The 20,594-nt window shown below is 61.5% G+C and overlaps 1 protein-coding gene and 1 long non-coding RNA gene across 2 annotated transcripts in view; one reads left to right on the forward strand and one right to left on the reverse strand.

Annotated features, from left to right (window-relative positions):
• The window catches only part of LOC138925074 (uncharacterized), a 38,684-nt gene extending 24,725 nt beyond the window's left edge, over positions 1 to 13,959 (reverse strand). Inside the window, exon 1 of the long non-coding RNA XR_011440763.1 lies at positions 13,896 to 13,959. This is a non-coding gene — a long non-coding RNA (uncharacterized lncRNA). The remainder of the gene's footprint in view (positions 1 to 13,895) is intronic.
• NMRK2 (nicotinamide riboside kinase 2) lies at positions 4,734 to 8,623 on the forward strand. The gene is made up of 7 exons (XM_003365305.5): positions 4,734 to 4,866; positions 6,212 to 6,302; positions 6,780 to 6,828; positions 6,906 to 7,062; positions 7,535 to 7,606; positions 7,957 to 8,063; positions 8,335 to 8,623. The coding sequence occupies exons 1-7, from the start codon at positions 4,841 to 4,843 to the stop codon at positions 8,418 to 8,420; spliced, it is 588 nt and encodes a 195-aa protein (XP_003365353.1). The 5' UTR covers positions 4,734 to 4,840; the 3' UTR covers positions 8,421 to 8,623.
• Positions 13,960 to 20,594: the final 6,635 nt, after the last annotated feature.

The raw sequence follows: 20,594 nt of genomic DNA on the forward strand, positions 1-20,594 counted from the left end.
CCGTCCGCAGAACGGGTGGCCGGCTCCATTATTCCCATGACCCTCTGGCCCTGCCGCTCTGTGATTGACATTCATTTCCTGCCCTGATCCTCTCTGGGGTCAAACCTATTTGGCGATTAATAATAATAAGTTAAGGGGGACCCCACAGGTTCAGGGCTCAGATGCCACGTGCACGTAGGGAGTCCCAGGTCACCCGCACTTGTGTCTGACGTGCCTACAAATCAGGGGTCCCCCCCCACTTCAGGTTCCACGGTGGCTCACGGAACTGAGGGGACCAGCACTTGCGAGATCACCTGTGTATTCATAAGGAACACAGGCCAGGATCAGCCAGATGGAAGAGACGCACGGAGCCAGGCATGGGGAAGGGACTCAGGGCATCCACGCCCTCCCCGGGGGCCACTGTCCCGGCACCTCCCGTCTTCACCCCCCCGGGAGCTCCCCGGACCCCTTCATTTAAGGTCCCCTGGGGCGTAGTCACCACTGGTTAAATCGTTGGCCGTTGGTGACGGACTCAACCCCCGGCCCCTCTCCCCTCCCCGGAGGTCAGGGTGAGGCTGAGAGCTCGGGCCCCTTGACCCCATGGTTGGGTCCCCTGGCCTCCAGCCCCGTCCTGTGCTTCTAGGGTCTTCCCAAAACCGCCTCATTAGCATAAACCCGGGTGTGGCTGACGGGCATCTCACAATAGCGAAAGATGCTTCTTTCCCCTCGATGCTCTGGGGCCGTTCCAGGACCAGATGTCATGAGGAAAGATGCACCTTCCGCTCACGCAGGCGGGTCAAGGGTTTTAGGAGCTGGCTGCTGAGAGCTGGGACTGAAACCAAATATAGGTCTTATTACAAATCACAATTATGACGACACTACTGAATAATAGTCTGTCTGACCTGGCATAGCCCCCGTGTTACCAAGGGGGAGACTGAGGCACAGAGAGGTGACGTGGCTTGCCCAGGGTCCCATGGACAGTGAGGGATGGGTCCGCGGCCTGGCCCAGTTCCCCGTCCCTACTGGCCGCCCCATGGCACGGCTGGGGACCGGCGGCCCTCGGCCAGCACAGGAGGGGCCCTCTCCCACGGTCCACGCCCGGGACTTTGGGACCTACTTGTGGCACGGATGCCAGCGTGGGCGTGACGTTCACGCCAGGTCACCATCAGCTTGGTGGCTCTGCCATCCTGGCCCTGTGATGTCAGGTGAGGTGTCCTTCCTGGAGGAGGTGTCTCGAGAGGAGGGGGCGAGACTGCACGGGGCCGGGGGGGGTGGCTGAGGAGGGGGGAGCTGTGCTGGGATCATGGGGTGTCACCCCCAGTTTGGGAGTCGGGTGGGGACCAAGCCCCCCTCACGTGGCTCCCAGCCCAGCGGGGAGGCTTGGCCCAGGGAGCTGGGTCCTCGCCGGGGACCAGCAGCCGGGCCCAGGAAGTGTCTCTGATCGGAGACCAGGGGGGAGGCAGCAGTTAGCCAGGCCAGCGGGCGGGGGCAGAGGCGTCCTGGGCAGAAGGCCCCTCGAGGACAAAGGCCTGGAGGCCAGACAGAGCTGGTGAGCCCGGGGCGGGAAAACAAAGGGCGAGAGGGAGGGGGCTGGGGGCCGGACCGGGCCGGGCGGGCGTTCCAGGGGACCCCAGAGCTCGATGAGGGCCTGGTCGCTCTCTATTTTTTTTTAAATTTACCATTAATGGCATTTTGTACATTCACAATGTTACGCAACCATCAGCTCTATCTAGTTCCAGAACATTCCATCACCCCAAAAGAAACCTCGACCCCACTAGCAGTGACTCTCCAGCCCCCTCCCCCAGCCCCTGGCCGCCACGAACCCGCTCTCTGTCTGTGGATCTGCCCGTTCTGGACGTTTCACGTCACTGGGATCACACGCTCTGCGACGGGATGGTCATTTTTTAATGACGTTGGACCCGTGGCTGTTTGGGGTCAGGCGGGTCTGCACCAGGAGCCTCTGTGCCCCGTGATCCAGCCCCAGGAGGCTTCCCGGTGGTGCCCTGCCAGGGCCTCTATCTGGGCGCGTCACTGTCACCCGTGGCCCAGGCCACGTGACCCACAGGAGGCTCCCTGGAAATTCTTGGCACCGAAACTGGGCCAGAGGTGGAGCCTGGAGCTGGGCATCGCCCCTCTGCCACCGCCACCGCCCGCCCACGGGCGCCTGTCAGAGCTCAGGCGTCACTGGTCCAGCCCCATTGGCAAAAGGGGAAACTGAGACCCACAGGGGACAGGGCGGGGCTGGAGGTTGGAGGAGGAGGGGGCGGGGCCTCATGTACACTCTGCCCCTGGTGGCCGATGGAGGCGAGGGTCGTCTGCCCCGGTGACCTCTCCCGACCTCAGTGCCAGGTCAGTCTTCAGGGGGCCACTCGGGGCCCGTTAACCAGAGTCAACGCCCACCGCCGGCTGATCCTGAGCAGAGACCTTGGCCACTGCGGGTCCTGCTGGTGGAATGGGGACAGGGAGGTCACAGAGGTCATGGGGGGGCCACACAGGGCAGGGCCAGGGGGAGGGCATATGGGGGCAGCGGGAACAGAGGGGGGAAACTCATTCCCAACACAGCCCGGACCCGCGGGGGTTTCCAGCCTCGGAGCCGGCGGGCCAGGGGGGGACAATCACCAGAAGACGCGAGAGGGGCAGAGGGACGTTGATCTCGCGGGATTCAAAGGCCGTGGCCGTGGTGACGGGACCCAGGGTGGGTGAGGGCTGGATGGAAGGGGGGTGCGCCGTGTGAGGTTCCTGGGGCCACCGTGACGGGTCACTCAGACTCTGGCTTAAAACAACTGGCGTTTATTCTCTTGGTGCTGGAGGCCGGAGGGGCACGGCCAGCGTCCCTGGGCTGAGACGAAGGTCAGTAGGTCCCCCTCCTGCTGGAGGCTCTGGGGACAATCCGGTCCCCCCTCCTCCAGGTTCTGGGGCCGCCAGCATCCCCCGGCTCGTGGCCGCATCCCTCCCGTCTCTGCCACGTGGTCCCGAGGCCTCCTCCTCTTCCGTGTGCGTCACTCTCCTTCTGCCTTTTGCTTATAGGGTCCTGTGTTCACATTTGGGGCCCAGCCGGATAATCCAGGGTCATCTCCCCACCCAAGATCCTTAAGGGAATTCCAGCCACAAAGACCCTCTTGCCACCAAAGGGGACGGGCTCACAGTTTCCAAGGATGGGAGAGGATGGAATCTGGGGCCTGGGGAGGAGGGAGGGTGACGGTGTTTGGATATCAGAGTCGAGAGGAGGGGTAATCAAAGATGAGACATGATGGTTTCATCAAAGTTAACCTGAGGGAGGAAGCCTGGTAAGAGAATGGGGTTCTGGGAAGAGACATGGTCATGTGCAAAGGCCCTGTGGCAGCAGCTCGGCCGCTGAGGGGCAGGTAAGTGATGGGTGGGGTGGGGCATCCTCCCTCTCTCCCTCTCTTTCCCCACCTGCCTCCATAAAACCACCTGGGGGTGGGAGCATAAAGGTGAGGTCCCCCACTCACTGGGTCCCGGCAGAACTAAGATTCAAACCCAGGATTGTTTTAAAAATTATTTTATTGAGGTCATGTTGGCTCATAACACTATAAATTTCAGGTGTGCATCATTCTATTGCAGCTTCCACACAGACGGCATCGTGTTCACGAGATTTTTAACCAGCAATTCTCAAATCCATTTTTAAATAGAATCTTTTGTCTTTTTATTATTGACTTGTAAGAGCTCTTTATATATTCTGGATCTCAAACCCTTACCAGATATATGACTTACAAAGACTTTCTCCCATTCTCTGGTTCATCTTTTCACTTTCTTAATAATGTCCCTTGATGCATAAAAGTTTCATTTTTATCAAGCTCACTCCCTAAATTTTTTATTTTTTAAAAAGCATTACTTTTCATAAAATATTACATTTATAATATAATTGTAGTGTATGTCTGATCACAGTGGCTGCCTCAGTATTTTTAAAGGTTAATAAGTGTTCTAAATTTTCCTCTGATTAATCTATAATGTGGTCAGTATTATCAGGGACTATAATCCACATAAAGCAAAGCCATTTGGGGTCCTCAGTCCTTTTTAAGAGTGACAAGGGACCCTGGGACCAAAAGCTTGCATCTGGGGTCGAGGGGCCTCTCGCCCACTGAGGCTGTGGGGCCCAGCCCGGCCGTCTCTGAGCTGCTGTTGGAACTTGGGCCAGTGCCCCCTGGGGCAGAGGGCACAGATCAGGGGGGTCACCCTCCCCCAGCCCCCCCAGGCCGCTGTGACGCTGAGGCCAGACCCACTGGCTCCAGGCCTCCCGTGGGCGCTCTGAACAGCCCCCAGTGTCACCCTGAGATTTCTGGCGGGGCCCGGGCGCCGCAGCAAAGCTATCTTGGGATTCACCCTGCGGACCTTAAGCCCATCTTGGCCGCATCCCCCTTGGGGAGGGAGGTTCCGGCCCAGCGGGGCCTCTGGGGCTGGGGGTGGGGCTGGGGGTGGGGGGAGGGTGAGCTCCCTTCTCGAAGCCTCCAGGATCCATCTTAATGTTGGGGTCAGGCCAGGGGACACACGGCGGGATATTTTTAGGGAGGGAAGGCGTGTGGCCGGCTGTCTGCCCCGTGGGCAGCCTGGCTCGGAGGGGAGGGTGGAGGGGCAGGGAGAGAGAGCAGGAGGAGGGCCGAGGCAGCCGGGGTGACACCTCCCCGCACCCCCCTGTCCGGCTAATTTAGGCAAAAGGTGACTCGAAGCTATTTGCATGGGTGAGAACAGGTGCGGAGCCCCCGCCCACCCGCCCGCCTCAGGCCGCCTCCCCCGGGCCGGCCTCCGGGCTGCCCGGCTTATAAAGGCGCGTGTTCCTCAATGACGCCGGGTCGGCCCAGCGAGGTGCCCCGGAGGGAGTCGGAGCGCGAGTCCCCCCGACATGAAGCACATCGTGGGCATCGGAGGGTGAGCGCCCCTGTGTGGGCGAGGACGTGGGGGAGGCCGGGCCGAACGAGGGCTGCCCGGCGCCTGAGGTCGCGGGGCCCGGCGCCCAAGGTCGGAGGGCCGAGATGGGTCCCTGCCCCGCGGCGGGGAGAGCTGGCTGTGCACGGGGGCCCGATTTTAAATTTGCAAATGGAAATCGCTTTTTGCCCCCGATTAGACTCCTTGTGAACCCAAAACTGGGTGGAGACTGACGACTTTGTAGGGCACAGGCAGCCCCCTAAGGCGCGGGGGCGGACCCGGGGAACGCCTGCTGCAGGGCAGGCCTTGGGGGCAGGGGATGGCCCACCCAGGCGTCACCCGGAGGCCCTTCCTGCACAGGGTTCGACGCTCTGCTGTCACCCTGTTGGGATTCCCACTATATTTGATCAAGAGTCCTGCCACCTCTTCACGGGCTCCGAGTGTGAGCTGTGCCTTTTACGACACCCCAGTGAACGCCAGTCATGTTCCCACCTGTCCCCCTTAATATATGGGGTCCCCTTCCCCCATCGGCCCTTTTTAAGGGCTGCAGCGTCCCCCACCCCTGACCTTCCATACCCAGCTTTACTAAAGTCCCTGACACCGAGAACAGGGACAATGGGGTCACGGGGACACTGGTTTCCCGAAAGCCCTGACGGCCACCCTTCTCTGTCCTTCGTTAGCTCCAGGGGTCAAACGTCCTTGTCCTCTTTGTCATGGGGTGACCGACTGTCCTGCTTTTCCTGGCACTGAAGGGCCTTGGGGACTCGGGAATTTGGGCCCTAAAACCAGAGACATCTCTGGAAGTCCGCCACGAGGGGGTCACCCTGGTTTGCCAATTATTATTATTTTTGTCTGTTCCTTTTTTTTTTTTTTTGTCTCTTCCCGGCTACCAACGATGCCGTACCTCGTTTCACAAAGTGGCTACCACTTCCAGGTTCGGCTGGGAAGTCCCGGTCTTCCTATTGCAAACATTTTTTTCTCTCCCCGTCTGCTGGTGACCTAACATTGTGATTTTTTTCCAGCCCCACAGAGGCCAACTCACGCTGGGGCCTCAGTTTCCCCATCTGTAGAAACCAGCTCATGGCCCTACCTCCTGGGTTGGCAGGAAGGCTGAACTGAGGTTAAACGTGGGTTAGCGTTTTTTGGCGAATTTTCAGAGTCTGGGCCTCTTTTCTCTGCTCAGAAAGCCTGCTGTGACCCTCGATGAGTAAAAATGTCCCCTTAGCGCCACTGTTTTGCGGTTCTGGCTTTTGTGTTGGAGTCTGATTCTGGGGGGGGGGAGGTCCTCGGACCCGGATGGGGCCGGAGCGGGGGACCCGGGTGGCCTCATGCGATGTTCTGTCTGCAGCGTGACCAACAGCGGCAAGACCACGCTGACCAGCAGCCTGCTCAGATCGCTGCCCAACTGCTGTGTGATCCACCAGGATGATTTTTTCAAGGTGGCCATCCTCGCCCAGGGCTGGCAGGGGAGGTGGCCCCCGGAGAAGGGGACTCGGGGCCCGCCTGCCTGAGCCCTCCCGGGTGGCCCGGCGCTGATGCTTGCCGGGAGAGCGAGGGATGGGCGACCTCCTTGACTGAGCATCTCTTGGATACCTGGCACATCCCCACCGGGTGGATGGGGGGACCGTGGCTCCCGAGGGGGCGTGCCACCCGGCCTTGGTCCCTCTGCATGTCCCTTTCCCATTTTCTGATTGGGCTCTGAGCCGGCCCTTGGTGCTCTGCAAGGGGTGAGGGGTAATAGGGTGATGGATGCAAAGTCCCATGAGTCAGGGTAGGGGGTCCGAGTGCCAGCCTGTGGCCCGTAGGCATCGGCTGCGGGGGGACGGGGTGGGCAGGGCCCACCGAGACTGTCACCCCGGGGCGGGGCGGGCGGGAAGCTGGGTACTGAGCCCGCGGCCTGGGCCCCTCTGTTCCAGCCTCAGGACCAAATCGCAGTTGGGGAGGACGGCTTCAAGCAGTGGGACGGTAAGGCCGGACGGCGACCCTGCGCCCTGCCCCGCGCGGTGCCCCGGCCCCGCCTGACGCCGCTCTCCCGCCCCCAGTGCTGGAGTCCCTGGACATGGAGGCCATGCTGAGCACCGTGCGCGCCTGGGCGAGCAGCCCCCACAAGTTCGCCCGCGCCCACGGGGTCAGCGTGCAGCCGGACGCTGCCAACACTCACATCCTCCTTCTGGAAGGCTTCCTGCTGTACAGCTACAAGTGAGCGGCCGCGGGTTCGAGCCCTGGACAACCCCGGCTCCCCCCACAGGGGGTCGGTCCGGCTGAGTCCCTGGGTCAACAGACAGGAGACCAGAATCAAGGCTGGGGGGTGGGGCAGAGCTGGCTTCAGCTCAAGGATCGGGGGCCAAGAGCCATGCTTCTTGGGGAAATGGAGTCCTCATTCTAGAATCTCAGCCTCTTCAAGCAGAGCAGGAGGCTGGGCTGGACCCCCAGCCTCGCTGTGTGACCCCGGGCAAGCCATCGCACCTCTCTGGGCCCATCTAAGTGCAGGGAGAGTGGGGCGCCCATCCTTGGGGTCTGCTGTGGGGACGTTCCTGGCGCCAATGCTGGTCCCCTCCCTGACCCCCAAACTCACCGGCCCAGAAGCCCCCAGCCCTCGCCACCCAGGAAGGTCCCTGGAGCCCACGGATGCCAGGCCCGGGGCGCTGACCGTGTCCCTTGCCCCGGCCAGGCCCCTGGTGGATTTGTACAGCCGGCGGTACTTCCTGACCGTCCCGTACGAGGAATGCAAGCGGCGGAGGAGGTGAGCTGCTGGCCCGGGCGGGACTCCCGGGGGTCCGGGGGGCCGGATGGCGCCCACCAGACCCCAGGCCCCCGAAGGCCAGCAGACAGCAGAGACCATCCGGCCGAGGCTCTGTGCCGGGAGCCCACAGCCCGGCGCCCCCGCGCCCCGCCCTGGGCACCCCCTGGGCCCACGGGGTGGCAATGCTGGAAGCGGGGGCACCCAGGCCCCAGTGTGGGGCCTCTGCCTCTGTGGGGTCCCCTTTCTTGGGGGTGCTGCCCCTGACCTAGTTCACGTCCTCCAGGCTGCGCTCACGGCACCACCTTTGGGGGACGTGGGTGTCGCTCATGCTCCCCCACCTGTCTCCCCAGTACTCGAAGCTATGAGGTCCCCGACCCCCCCGGCCTCTTTGATGGCCACGTGTGGCCCATGTACCAGAAATACAAGCGGGAGATGGAAGCCAGCGGCGTGGAAGTCGGTAAGCGCCCGTGGGAGATGAGGCCTGGCCCTGGGGGAACCCGGAACCCAGCCCCTCCCCATTGGGACCATCAGAATCCTGGAAGTCCCTCCTCGAGTCTCGCCACCAGTCCCTCTTGCTTTGGGCCCCGGAGGCCGGTCTGTTCCAGCAGCCGGACTCTGCAGGTCGGCCTCCTCCTGACCCAGCCGTCGGCCGTCGCCTGTGGGCTGGCCACCTCCCTCTTGGCGGCAGCCCCCTGACCCGGCCCTGACGATGGCGTCTCCGGTTGCAGTGTACCTGGACGGCACCAAGTCCCGCGAGCAGCTCTTCCATCAAGTCCTGGAAGACATCCGGAACTTGCTCCTGAACAGTGTCTAGGCAGGCCGAGGGCAGGGGCCGGCCGGGGTCCCAGGGGCCCATGCGCCACGCCGGCCACAGGGAGGCCCAGACGGGTGCTGCGTGACCGTCTCCCTCTGGGGAAATCTACTCCCGGCTCAGCGTCTCGGGCCCCCGGGGGTCCCCCCGAGATGCCTTTGCAACCTCACGACCACTTCAGGATTAAAGCCAGTCCTGTTTTTTAACCATCGGGGTCCAGCCTGTGGTGTTCCATTGGGTCGTCGGTGGCCTCTGGGGGCGGCACTGAGAGGTCTGGGCAGTTTCAGTGTCCACGCGTTGGACTCAGGCCCATGTGACCCAGGGGCCTCCTGGGGGTCCTGGGGGCCTCAGTTTCCCCAAAGGGGACATTTCCTGCGAGATTTCAACGGACGGTCACACCAGGGGCTGGGAAGTCGGCCACGCCGGAAGCCCCCGGCGTCTCCCCCGTGACTGGAGCCGGCACCTATTTCCTGGGACTCTGGGAAAGCTTTTGCGACCCAAGATGCCCACAGAGGACATTTCCTGCCCAGAAGCACGTGCCCCTGAGCCCTCCCAGAAACCTCAGTGAGAGAGCTGCTCATGCACACCCATTTCACAGATGGGGAAACTGAGGCACAGAGATGGCCAGCGGCTCTGCAGAGCTGAGATTTGACCCCGGGTCACCTCAGACTTCATTCTTTTTGCTCAAGGGAGGCTGGAAGGTCTGGTGGAGACTGGAGCCCCGGGAGCAGGGCAAGGGGGAAGAAAGGGAGAGGACGGGGTGCCCCCTGACCTGAGGGTGACACCCTGCGGCCAGCAGGAAAAACTCGCAGTCCAGACAGGTTTGGACAAAGCTGGGGAGTATAGGGAAATTATGGGGGAAAAAGAGAAAAGAACCAATTATTATATAACCCAGCAATTCCACTCCTAGAAATACACCCAAAGCATTGAAAACAGGTGATCCGACAACAACATGTCCACACATGTTCACAGCAGCATGATTCTCAGTCACCAAAAGGTGGAAACAACCCCAAGTGTCCGCCGACACATGATGGATCCACACAGTGTGTCCATCCACACCCTGGAATATTACACAGCCGTGAAAAGGAAGGAGATCCTGACACCTGCTCCCACGTGGAGGGACCTGGAGGACGTGATGCTCAGTGACGTGAGCCAGACACAGAGGGACACACACTGTGTGGTCCACTCACAGGAGGTCCCCAGAGGAGCCACATCCACAGAGACAGAAAGTGGATGGGGGGCCAGGGGCTGGGGGAGGGGTGGGAGTGACTGCTAATGGGGCTTCTTTATGGGGGTGACAAAATTTTCTAAAATCGATTGCACATCCTACAAATAGACAAAAAAAATTCTGAAGTGAACACATTCCATGGGTAAATGTTACGGTACGTTAATTCTATCTCAACAAAGCTGTTTAAAAAGTCCTTCAGGATTGGATAAGGAAAAACAAAATACCCAACGTCAATTTGTTTTATTCAGTGACATTTTCAACATTTGTGACTTGAATAAAAAAAACGCATTCATGCCCATCTACTCATTAACAGCACATTACTGTCATGGTAACAAATCGGGCACGTGGCTTCACAGGGCCCTAAACATTGTTTCATTCAACAAACATTTACTGGGTGTGCAGTCTGTCGATCTGCAGACTGTGGCCTGTGGGCCGAATCCCGTCCACGGCGAGATTTTGCACAGGCTGCCAGCTAAGCACGGTTTCACATTTTTAAATGGTCAGGGGAAAAAAAAAATAGCAAGAAGAATTAAATTTCGTGACACATGCAAATTACGTGGAATTCAAATTTCAGCGTCCAGAAATAAAGCCTTATTGGCATGCGGCCACGCGCGTTTTGGAACGTGTCATCTGCGGCGGGCCCGCGACGGCTGAGCTTGGAAGCTTCCAGAGGGATCTGCTCGTCTGCAGAGAGGAAACTATGTACTTTCTGCCCCTTTGCAGAAAATGCTTGCTGAGCGGCGCCGTGTAGACCAGGTCTGGAGCCGAGGGTCTCAGGGGACAGCTGGGACTGAGGTCGCTGCGTCCCACCCCGAGCGAGGGCTGGGGCAGGACCCGGAGGAAGCCCTGGGGGGCTGCCAAGCCTCGCCCTTTGCCACGGGCACGGAGCGCGGCAAAGGTGATCTGCTGGTCACCGGGCCCAAAATAGTCCAGGATGGGACGGGAACCTGGGAGAGGTGGCTCCTGGCAGCCTGAGCCCTGCCCGGCCACCCGGGCACCTGAGTCCTTTCGAGAACAGTTGCAACAGGGTGAGCAACGTGAAAAAATGGAAGAAAACAAATGTTGGAGGATGTGGAGAAATTGGCCCCTCGCGCGTGGCTGGTGGGAATGACCGGGCAGCCACTGCAGGAAACGATCTGGCAGCTCCTCAAAAAATTGGACATCGAATCACTGTATGACCCCCACAGTCCCACTTCTGGGTGAACATCCAAAGAATTGAAATCAGGGTCCCAAAGAGACAGCTGCACAACCGTGTTCACAGCAGCGCAATACCCAGAGCCAAAACTTTCAAACATCCCCAGTATCTGAGGATGGATGAGGGACACACACAGTGCGGTCCATCCACACCCTGGAATATTACGCAGCCGTGAAAAGGAAGGAGATCCTGACATCTGCTCCCACGTGGACGGACCTGGAGGACGTGATGCTCAGGGACGTGAGCCAGACACAGAGGGACACACACCATGTGGTCCACTCACAGGAGGTCCCCAGAGGAGCCACATCCACAGAGACAGAAAGTGGATGGGGGGCCAGGGGCTGAGGGAGGGGTGGGAGTTGGTGTTTCATGGGGACAGAGCTTCCGTTTGGGGAGATGGAAAGTTCTGGAGACGGATGGAGGGGCTGGTTGCACAGCAGTGTAACTTGCTTCATGCTGCTGAGCTGTGCACTCAAAAATGGGTAAAAAGGCGAATTTTATGTTGTTGATATTTCACCACAATTTAAAAAAAGAAAAGATGAGGGCAGCAGCAACGCCATGACCGCCTCGTCCCGGTTTGCCCAAACTGTCCTGGTTTTAGCACTGAAAGTCCCCATCCTGGGAGCCCCGGGCAAGCTGGGACAGCTGGTCACCCTACTCAGGGTCAACCGCCTCGAGAGATCTGATTGTTCTAGGCCCCATTTCTCTAGGGCTCAGAGAGGCAGACGGACTTGCCCAAGGTCACTCAGCAGAGCTGAGATTTGAGCTCGAAGTCTGTCAAATGCCGACCCCGTGGGCTTCCCCAGCCGAGGAAACACGGCCAGCCCACTCACCCCAGGCCCGTCTGGCCTCGTCTTCCCACCCACATCCCAGAGGAGCTCCCTCGTCCCTCCCAGAAGCACCCAGGGGCCCAGAGAACCCGGCCGGCGGCTGTGGGCGCGGCGATGCCGTCGGCTAGGCTAACCTGCGCCTTCCCGGCAGCCCCTGGCCTCACGGACAGAACCCCAAGATGAACTGACTCACCCCTCACCCCGAGTGCCGGGCGGCCTCCCCGGGACCCCAGGCTGGGACCCCCTGGAGACTGCACAGCCCAGCGTGTGACAGGCGGCCGAACCTTCACCTCTGCGCTCCCCCAGCTCCTGGGGACCCCATCGCGGCCGGCCTCCCGGAAACCCCTCCGGAGCCCTCGGAGGTCCCTCTACAGGGGGGCCGGGGCCGCAGACCCCCCCCCACAATGACTCATGCTCTCTTTATGGTTCTCACTTATTTTATTGATTTGGACTAAATTCGTTTGAAGAGGAAACTGTGGCGCTGGCGTCACCGGGAAAACCTCAGCTTCCTGAGTCACGTCAGAACGAAGCACGTGACCACCGAAAGTTAGAAAGCTCGCCCACGCGCCACCCCGGGACCCCCAGCACCGAGACCTCCACCTTCTTTAAACGTTCAAGGCCACGAACTCTCAGCTAGAGGCAACCCTGCCCCCTGGGGGACACCGGGGGACCTCTGGGGACATCTGCGGGTGTCACACTGGGGGGGCTCCTGGCATCAAGTGGGTGGGGGCCAGGGATGCTGCTCAGCCCCCCTCAGCACCCGGGACGGCCCCCCAGAGATGACCCGGCCCTGATGTCAGCAGCGCCGAGGGGGCACCTTGGCCCAAGGGCAGAGACCGGGGCCAGCCCTGCCGTGTCCCCACACTGTGCAGGCAAGACCTTGGGAAGGGGCTGGGAGCCCAGGACGGGTCCAGACCCTGCCACACGCCAGCGTGCCCCACGTCCCGTGGCTGACACCCTCCCAAGCCAAGTCATCCCCCACCCCAAGGAACTTGGCCGGGCCAGGCCTGCCCGCAGCCCCCCTTCCTTGCTGCCCGCAGGGCCCGGGGCACCAGGGGGCCCACCCCATGGAAGGACCCTGCAGGACTGCTGGCGGCCCAGGGGACAGGGGGACCCCACTGGGCCCCTTGCTGAAACCTGGCTGCTCCTCCGTGGCTCCCCTGCAGTGGGAAGCCCATCTGAGCCCCTCCCTGCTGGGGAGACCCTACCCCACCCCAGCCCCCTGCAGACAGACAGACGGACCGGCGACCTTCGTGCAAATTATCCCACGGGAGCCCCCGCTTGCCCCGCCAGAACTCCATCCCTGGGCCCTGCCCTCAATGTCCTACCAGCCGTGGGAGGAGAGAGGCAGAGGCCCAGAGGTGGGGGGCGAGGCTGCACGCCCGTCCCCCTGCCCCCCTCCGCTCACTCTATTTCGGGACCCCCCCACCCCAAGCACTTGCCACTCCCGTCAAGCAGCACTCAGCCGGCCCTTCCATCAGCACGTCCTCTGCCGGCGCCCCCACCCCCACCGCGTCCCAACAAGGCCAGGGCCGCCACCTCCGGGGGCGCCCCATCCTCCAGCCGCCAGGCCCCTGAGCGGGCGTCCTTGGGGCCAGCGGGGCGAGGAGTGGGCTGACGGGGACAGACGGGCAGCCGATGGCTTCAGACCGCCACACGCCCCATGCTGCCGCCAGGGAGCCCCCCATATCCACCCAGCGCATTCTGGGGGTGGCGCCCAAGAGGTGGCGTCATCGCCTCCCTGTCCCCTTTGAGCTTCTCTGGCATCCGTCAAGGTGGCGGGGGACGGGGGCAGCTCCCAGAGCAGAGGCGTCTTGGGGTTCAATGGACGCAAACGGGGGCTCATTTCCAGACGGGCCTGTAAGTCCTCCCCTAAGGGACATTCCAGATACAAAACCCCAGGGGATGGGGGGACGCCAGGGGCTCCGGGGGCTCCCGAGGGGAGCCAGCCACCGCCGCAAGACACACACGCACTCTGGGGCCGCCTGGCTCCGTCCCCTCGGGGACAAGGAGAAGCCACGAGGAGGAGACCCGGCCCCCCCCTCCGCCTCCTCCGGCCCTCGTCCCCGCCGGGACGCCCCAGCCGCCGGGGACAGTTAGGTACCCGAGGCCGTGTGCCGTGTCCTTTGCGTGGGTGTGTCATTTCACCACTGTTCTGTGTCACTTTGCAGGCCGCCCAGCGAGGGGGCCGGGCGGGGGGTTGGGGAGGTGGTCTTGGTACTTACTTTTTTTTTCTTTTCACAACAGGGGGGCTAAAGGTCTCGGGGCTGAAGGAGCCGCGGGCGGCTGGCGGGCCTGGCTTTATAGGCGGCCCCCTGGTTATTAATAGCGGCGCCGCTTCTTGCCCCAATATGGTCCGGAGCGCAGGGGCCGCGGGCTGGCCCGCCCCCCTTCTCCGGCACCTGCCCCATGCCCTCTGACCTACAAGGCCCGGCGTGGCAAGGGGACACCCGGGCCCCAAGATCGGACAAGGGGGGCGCCCGGGGTGTGCTGGCCCCCGACACGTCCTTTCTCTCACCCCCGCCGCCACCCTGGGGGGGCAGACGGAGCCAGCAGCATCCAGAGGGAGGGCCATGCTGGCGCCTGGAGAGGTGGCCGCGTCTGAACCCAGGACCGCTGACTCATCTTGCAGGTGGCGTGTGACTTAGTCCAGGCCTAAAATTAGGGCCCAGGCGTAAAGCCGGGAGGGCCTCCGGTGGCCTCCCCACGGCGCCCCCTGAGGACGATGTCCACTAGACGATGCCCTCCTGAGTGAGGGGACCAGGTGCAGGGGCTGCTGATCCGCTGCCGGCCCCATGGAGCATTCTAGAAAGCCAGTGACATCCTCCACCGGGAATCAGGGCCCCTTGCCCGCCGGTCCCTAACACATCTGCCTCCCGCGGCCCTGGCATTCTCTCTGGCCCCGAGTGCACCCCCTGAGGGGTCCCGTGGGGCCTGCGGTGTCCCCCCCTGGGCTGTGAGTCTTTCTCGAGTTTGGCCATCCCCACTACCCCACGCGGGACTCCCGCCCTCTCTAATAGGGTGATCAGGATGCGACAAAACCCCAGTCGCTGACCCCACGGACCCCAGGTCAGCAGCCCAGCCACGGGCAGCATCTCTGTCCCCGTCCAGCCCGGGCGACCGCTCCCAGGCCTGTCTACGTGACCCTGCTCAGGCTGAAGTCCGCCGGGCTTTCTGCTGGGCCACCCAGATACCGGACGCCCCCTCCCTCCTCTGCCTCAGCCCGGGTCCCCGCGCCTCCTGGCCCTCCTCTCTGCTGGCCAAGGGGCTTTCTGCCCACGCGGGGAACTTTCTGGCTGGGTCTCACCCCGAAGGCGGGAACCCGATGGCCAGGTTCCACCGGGGGAGCAAGACAGGGGCTCTGTCGGGGCCTGGGGAGGGGACACTGTCAACCTGGAAACCACAGCAGGGACACTTCCTGGCCTGAGGGAGCCGAGGCTGGAAACAGCCAGGTGCAAGGACTCTAGAAACGGCCAAAAGGGCCAGTCGGGAGACATCAGGCTCAGCACCCGGGCGCGAGCAGCCACGATGGCTTCACTCCCACCTCGGAGCCCCGTATTTGTGCCCTGTGGCTGCCGTGACAAATGACCACAAACTCAGCGGCTTAAAATAACAGAAATCTATTCTTGCATGGTTTGGAGTTCAGCAGTTGAAATCCAGGTATCGCGCTCCCTCTGCAGGCTCCAGGGGAGGGTCCTTCCTGCCTCTCCCAGGTCCTGGGGGCTCCAGCAATCCTTGGGGTTCATCGGCTTATAGACGCGTCACTCCAGGCTCGGCCTCTGTCATCACATGTTCATCTGCTCCCCATGTCTGTGTCTTCACGTGCGTTCTCTCTAAATTTTTTTATTTTTTATTTTTTTTTTTTGGTGAGGAAGATTGGCCCTGAGCTAACATCTGTGCCCGTCTTCCTCTATTGTGTATGTGGGACGCCACTGGAGCATGACTTGATTGATGAGCCGTGTGTAGGTCCGCGCCCAGGATCTGAACCCACGAACCCCAGGCCACCAAAGCAGATTTCGCAAACTTAACCACTATGCCACGGGGCCAGCTCCATTCATGTGCCTTCTTATAAGGACACCTGCCAGTGGATTGGGGCCCACCCTAGTCCGATCTGACCTCATCTTAACTAATGACAGCTGCAATGTGCCCATTTCCCAGTAAGGTCACAGACTTCAACATCTCTTTCTGGGGACACACTTCAACCCACAGTGGCCACCTGGTACGTGACCCCAATTTATCCTTCTGCCAACTGGACCCAGGGTCACACTCTTGCTGACTTGGAATGTAAAGGACAACTTTCTCGTTCTCTCCTCTCATGGCCCGTCCGACCCCGAGGTGTGGGGTTTCCGTCCCATTCAGCAATTGTGACGCTGTCTACGCGCAGTGAGCAGGCAGACCCCACAGGTCCAGGGCCCGGCCCCGCAGGACGGCCCCTGCTTCAGACGCCAGCCCCAAGTCCCGGCCTCTTGTGCTTCTGACCGGCCGGCTATAAACCAGGGTCACCAAGACCCCCTCCTCGGGTCCGAGAATTTGCTAGAACAGCTTGTAGAACTTGGGAAAGCTCTTTCCTATCACCCGTTTGTTGACTATAACTCAGGGACAGCCAGGTGGGAGAGATACTCAGAGTGAGGTATGAGGAAGGGGCGTCCACACCCGACCGGGGCCCCCGCCCCCTGCCCCTCCACATGTCCACCCCCCGGAAGTTCTCTGGACCCCTTCATCCAGGGTCTCCGAGAGGACCCAGTACACAGGCACGACTAAATCACTGGCCGTTGGTGATTAACTCAGTCCCCAGCCCCTCGGGGGAGGCTGAGAGCTCTGTCCCTCTGGTCACGTGGTTGGTCTCTTGGCCACCAGTCCCCGTCACTCCACTGGCATAAAGTTAGATGTGGTTGAAAGGGGCTTGTCACGAATAACAAAGGATGCCGTGTTTCCTAACACCCGCCTTTCGTGTGTGTGGGGAAATAAACATAGCGTAAAATTCACCATCTTCATCAATTTTAAGGGCCCAGCTCAGCTGCAAGAAGCACATTCACACGGTTGTGCCACCGTCCCCTCCATCCGTCTCCAGAACTTTCCATCTCCCCAAACTGAAGCTCTGTCCCCAGGAAACACTGACTCCCACCCCTCCCCCAGCCCCTGGCCCCCCATTCACTTTCTGTCTCTGTGGATGTGGCTCCTCTGGGGACCTCCTGTGAGTGGACCACACAGTGTGTGTCCTTCTGTGTCTGGCTCACGTCACTGAGCATCACGTCCTCCAGGTCCCTCCACGTGGGAGCAGGTGTCAGGATCTCCTTCCTTTTCACGGCTGCGTAATATTCCAGGGTGTGGATGGACACACTGTGTTTCTCCATCATCCGTCCACGGACACTGGTGTTTCTTCCATGTTTTGGCTGCTGTGACCGGCCCTGTTTTAAGCACTTTACGTATCTTAATCCATTTCATCTTCAAAACCAACCCATGAGGATGATTCCGTTGTTCCCACTCTACAGAGGGGACAGCTTGCCCTGAGTCGCAGGACCACTATGTCACAGAGCTGGGATTCCAGAGCTGGGTGGCGTGGCTCCAGAGTCACGATCGTGACCACGTGCCTGCTCCCCAACCCCCACCCCTCCCTGCCCCGGGTGTCTGCTAACGTACGTGTGCAGAATGGGCCCCGCCTGAGCACCCCAGCCTCCCGGTCTCGTCCAGCTCAGAGACTCCGATTGGATGAGCTTTACCACTGATGGGAACGTAGCAGCATACGACTGCAGCAGCCTCTACGGCTCCCGCTTAATCCTCACAGCTTCTCTGATGGGGGAAGGGACCATTGAGGCCGGGAGGGGGTAACCTGCCCGAGGTCACTCTGCCATTTAGGGGCAGGGCCGCCCTCACTCGCCACCTTGCACACGAGCCTTGCTTCGTAGACAAACCTAAGCTTTAAACCCCTTCCTTCCTACGAGCCTCGTGCACATGGCCCTGCAGCCAAACCCTGAGCCAACCCGCGGGCAGGTCTGGCCTGACTCCCGCCAGCTGGAGGAGTGGAATTCATGGCCCCCAGTCCCTGTCTCCAGCCCACCTTCAGAAGCAGAGAAGACGACATTCCCATTTTGCAAAAAGCAAAACTAGATGGCAGGGAGCCCCCACTGTGCAGCCTCGCCGAATGGCCCCGTCTGTATCAGCCAGCTACTGCCACGTAACAACGCCCCACAGACTGAGTAGCTTGAGAAAACATACGCACGTTCTCTCGCAGCGTCTGTGGGTCGGGAGTCTGTGCGTGGCTTACCTGGGGCCTCTGTGCAGGGTCCCTCCGGAGGCTGCGAGCCCACTGCAACCCAAGGCAGGGCTGGGTTTTATCTGAAGGCCCGACTGGGGAAGGACTCGCTTCTGAGGCCACTCCTGTGGCTGGCGGGTGTCATTCCTCGCTGGCTGGTCCCCACATGGACCTCTCCACTGTGGCAGCTTGCTTCAAAGCCAGCCCAGGAGAGAGCGTGCCAGCAAGACAGAAGTCATGACCTTATGGAGTCTAATCACAGACGTGACCTCATCAGCTTTATGCTGTCCAATTGGTTAGAACCCGCCAGCAGGCCAGCCCTCTCTCACGGGAGTGAAGAGCAGGAGGTGGGGAAGCTCGGGGGCCATCTTGGGGTCTGCCTGCCGCAGTCGGGGTGAGCAACAGCGTATCAGTCCGTGGGCTCTGCCAAGGGGCAGTACCATTTGCCACGTGCTTGCGTGGGCTGGACACCCTCGTAAGGTGCTTTACGACCCCAACGGGGTTCCCTGGGACCCGAACTGACAGACTGAGAAAACTGAGGCTGCACTGAGCCAAGCCACCCAGGAGAGCCCAGCTCGCGAGGGTGGGGCAGAGACCGTCCCCAGAGCAAGGACGCCTGCCCAGCACCCTCTGCACAAATGTGGGGAGCTTGGCCCCGCAACGTGGAGGCGCTCTGGACACTGAGAAGGTAGGCGCTAGTCCAAAGCAAGTTTCGGTTTCTACCCAGTTTTAACCAGAAAGGCTGGAAAGGTGAGGGCCCCTGTCTCTCCCCCAGGAGACAGACGCCGTCTCGCCCTCCCACTGCTGTCTCCCAGCGCCCGACACACGGCTCAGTGTGGCAGGACCAGATGAACTCTGGCCGGCCGAAGGCTGTCTCCTGGCCCCCTGGGGACTCCAGGGAGCCTGCAGCCGCCCCCCGCCCCCCGAATCTGGAGACCCTCGGGCCCTGCACGGAAGGCCCTCCTTTTCCACGGGAGACAGAGGGCACCGCAGACTACAGTCTATTGAAGTCACGTGACTTATGCCCCTCGGGGCGCCCCTGTCCCATCCCGGCTGGCTGTGTTTCCCAACGTGAAGGCTGGGAATTCGCTGCCCAGAGTCGCATCTGTAAGCCCCAAGGGACCCAACCATCAGACGCCACCTACAGGCCGGACCGGGTCCCAAAAGGACAGTCACAGACCGACCGGGGAACCCTGAGTAGGTCTGACCGTCTGATGAGCTGAACTTTGTTGAAATTTTAAGAGTGGAAGTTGTTGGCCAGAAAAAGAAGGCAAAAAAGGGATGAATTTGACGATGAGTCTTATCTCGATTTTTTTCAAAATTAAAGTAAAAGAACAAACAAGGGGGAAGGCGCCCCTCGGTGTGAACAAGCTAACAGGAGGATGACGGGGCTGCCGAAGGCTCAGGACGCGGCTCCTGGGAAGGAGGGCAGAAGGGCCTCTGGGGGCCACATTCCAGACCGCGGGGCTGCAAGGTCAGCAAGGTCGCGCCCCGCCCCCCCCAGGCGGCCCGAGGTAGGGCGGGGCCACGTGTGACCCAACGGCTCAAAGGGACGGGAAACCCCTCTGGGACTGTTCTGGCTGCTGGAAGCTTCCATCTCACTGCAACCACAAGAACCAGAGGCCAGCTGAGCCCGTCACGGCAGCCACACCCCGGGTGTCCCCTTCCTGCCAAGGAGCACAGGGACAGGCAGCGGACGGAGAGGGAGACAGAGCCTGGCGAGGCCACAGCGCCGGGTGACCAGCAAGGCTGGACCCTGCCTGGCTGAGTAAGGTACAGCTGCAGGTGACGGCCGTGGGGCCATGTCCTGGGACTTCGGGCAGGCATGTGCTGGCAGAGGCGTGTACATGGGACACAGCACAGCTTGCAGAGGGAAGACCCCTCCGCTGGACCCCAGAGCCAGGTCCCAAGGCCCTGCCTCGGCCCGGCAGCATCCTGGTGGCCCCAGCTAGGGGCCACAGCTGGAACGCCAGCCCACCCGCCCGGCTCCCCCTGCCCTCGGCCTGGCTGGCCTCTGTCCTGAGAGTCGCTCGGGCTCGGGGCTGCACAGGTGGCCCTCGGTTAACATGACCTGCAGCAGAGAAGTCAGCCCAGAGCGGCCACCAGCTGGGCCCCCCGACTCCCGGTTCACTGAAGCCGGGACCTGGGCACCTTCTCTGGGGCCCGAGGCCCTGCTCCAGGGCGGCACCTAGCGGCGCCCAGTGGCACTGCTGCCACCACGGCCCCTTCACTCCCTAGTCCAACGCCAGGTCCCCAAGGCATCCACCTGTTGGAGGTTCCGGCTAGATGTACCCAGGGAAACACCAGCACAGGCCAGGACGGAGCTCAGCTCTCTGCCGAGGGGAGCGCTGGGCCCACGGGCCTTTGCATGGCATCCTGGCTGTGCCTACTCCATGCAGCCCAGCCCAAGGGGTGCTGGCCTGGGACCCTAATGATTCAAAAGGCAGCACTGGGGAAGGGAGCGAAGGAGGGGTGGGACCCCTGCTGGCGGCTGAGGCACGTCAGGGGCTGTGTCCCCAGAGCCTGGACCCGGCACTGTTAGGGAGCCGGAGAGAAGGGCGCTGCTCCACAGCACGCCCGCTGGGAGGGTCACCAGGCAGAAATGGCTCATGACTCCTCACCCCCTCGTCAGCGGGACCCCCCACCCCCACCTCAGGAAGGGAGGAGACAG

Source organism: Equus caballus, chromosome 7, assembly GCF_041296265.1.
Source record: "Equus caballus isolate H_3958 breed thoroughbred chromosome 7, TB-T2T, whole genome shotgun sequence".
NCBI classification, from domain to species: domain Eukaryota; kingdom Metazoa; phylum Chordata; class Mammalia; order Perissodactyla; family Equidae; genus Equus; species Equus caballus.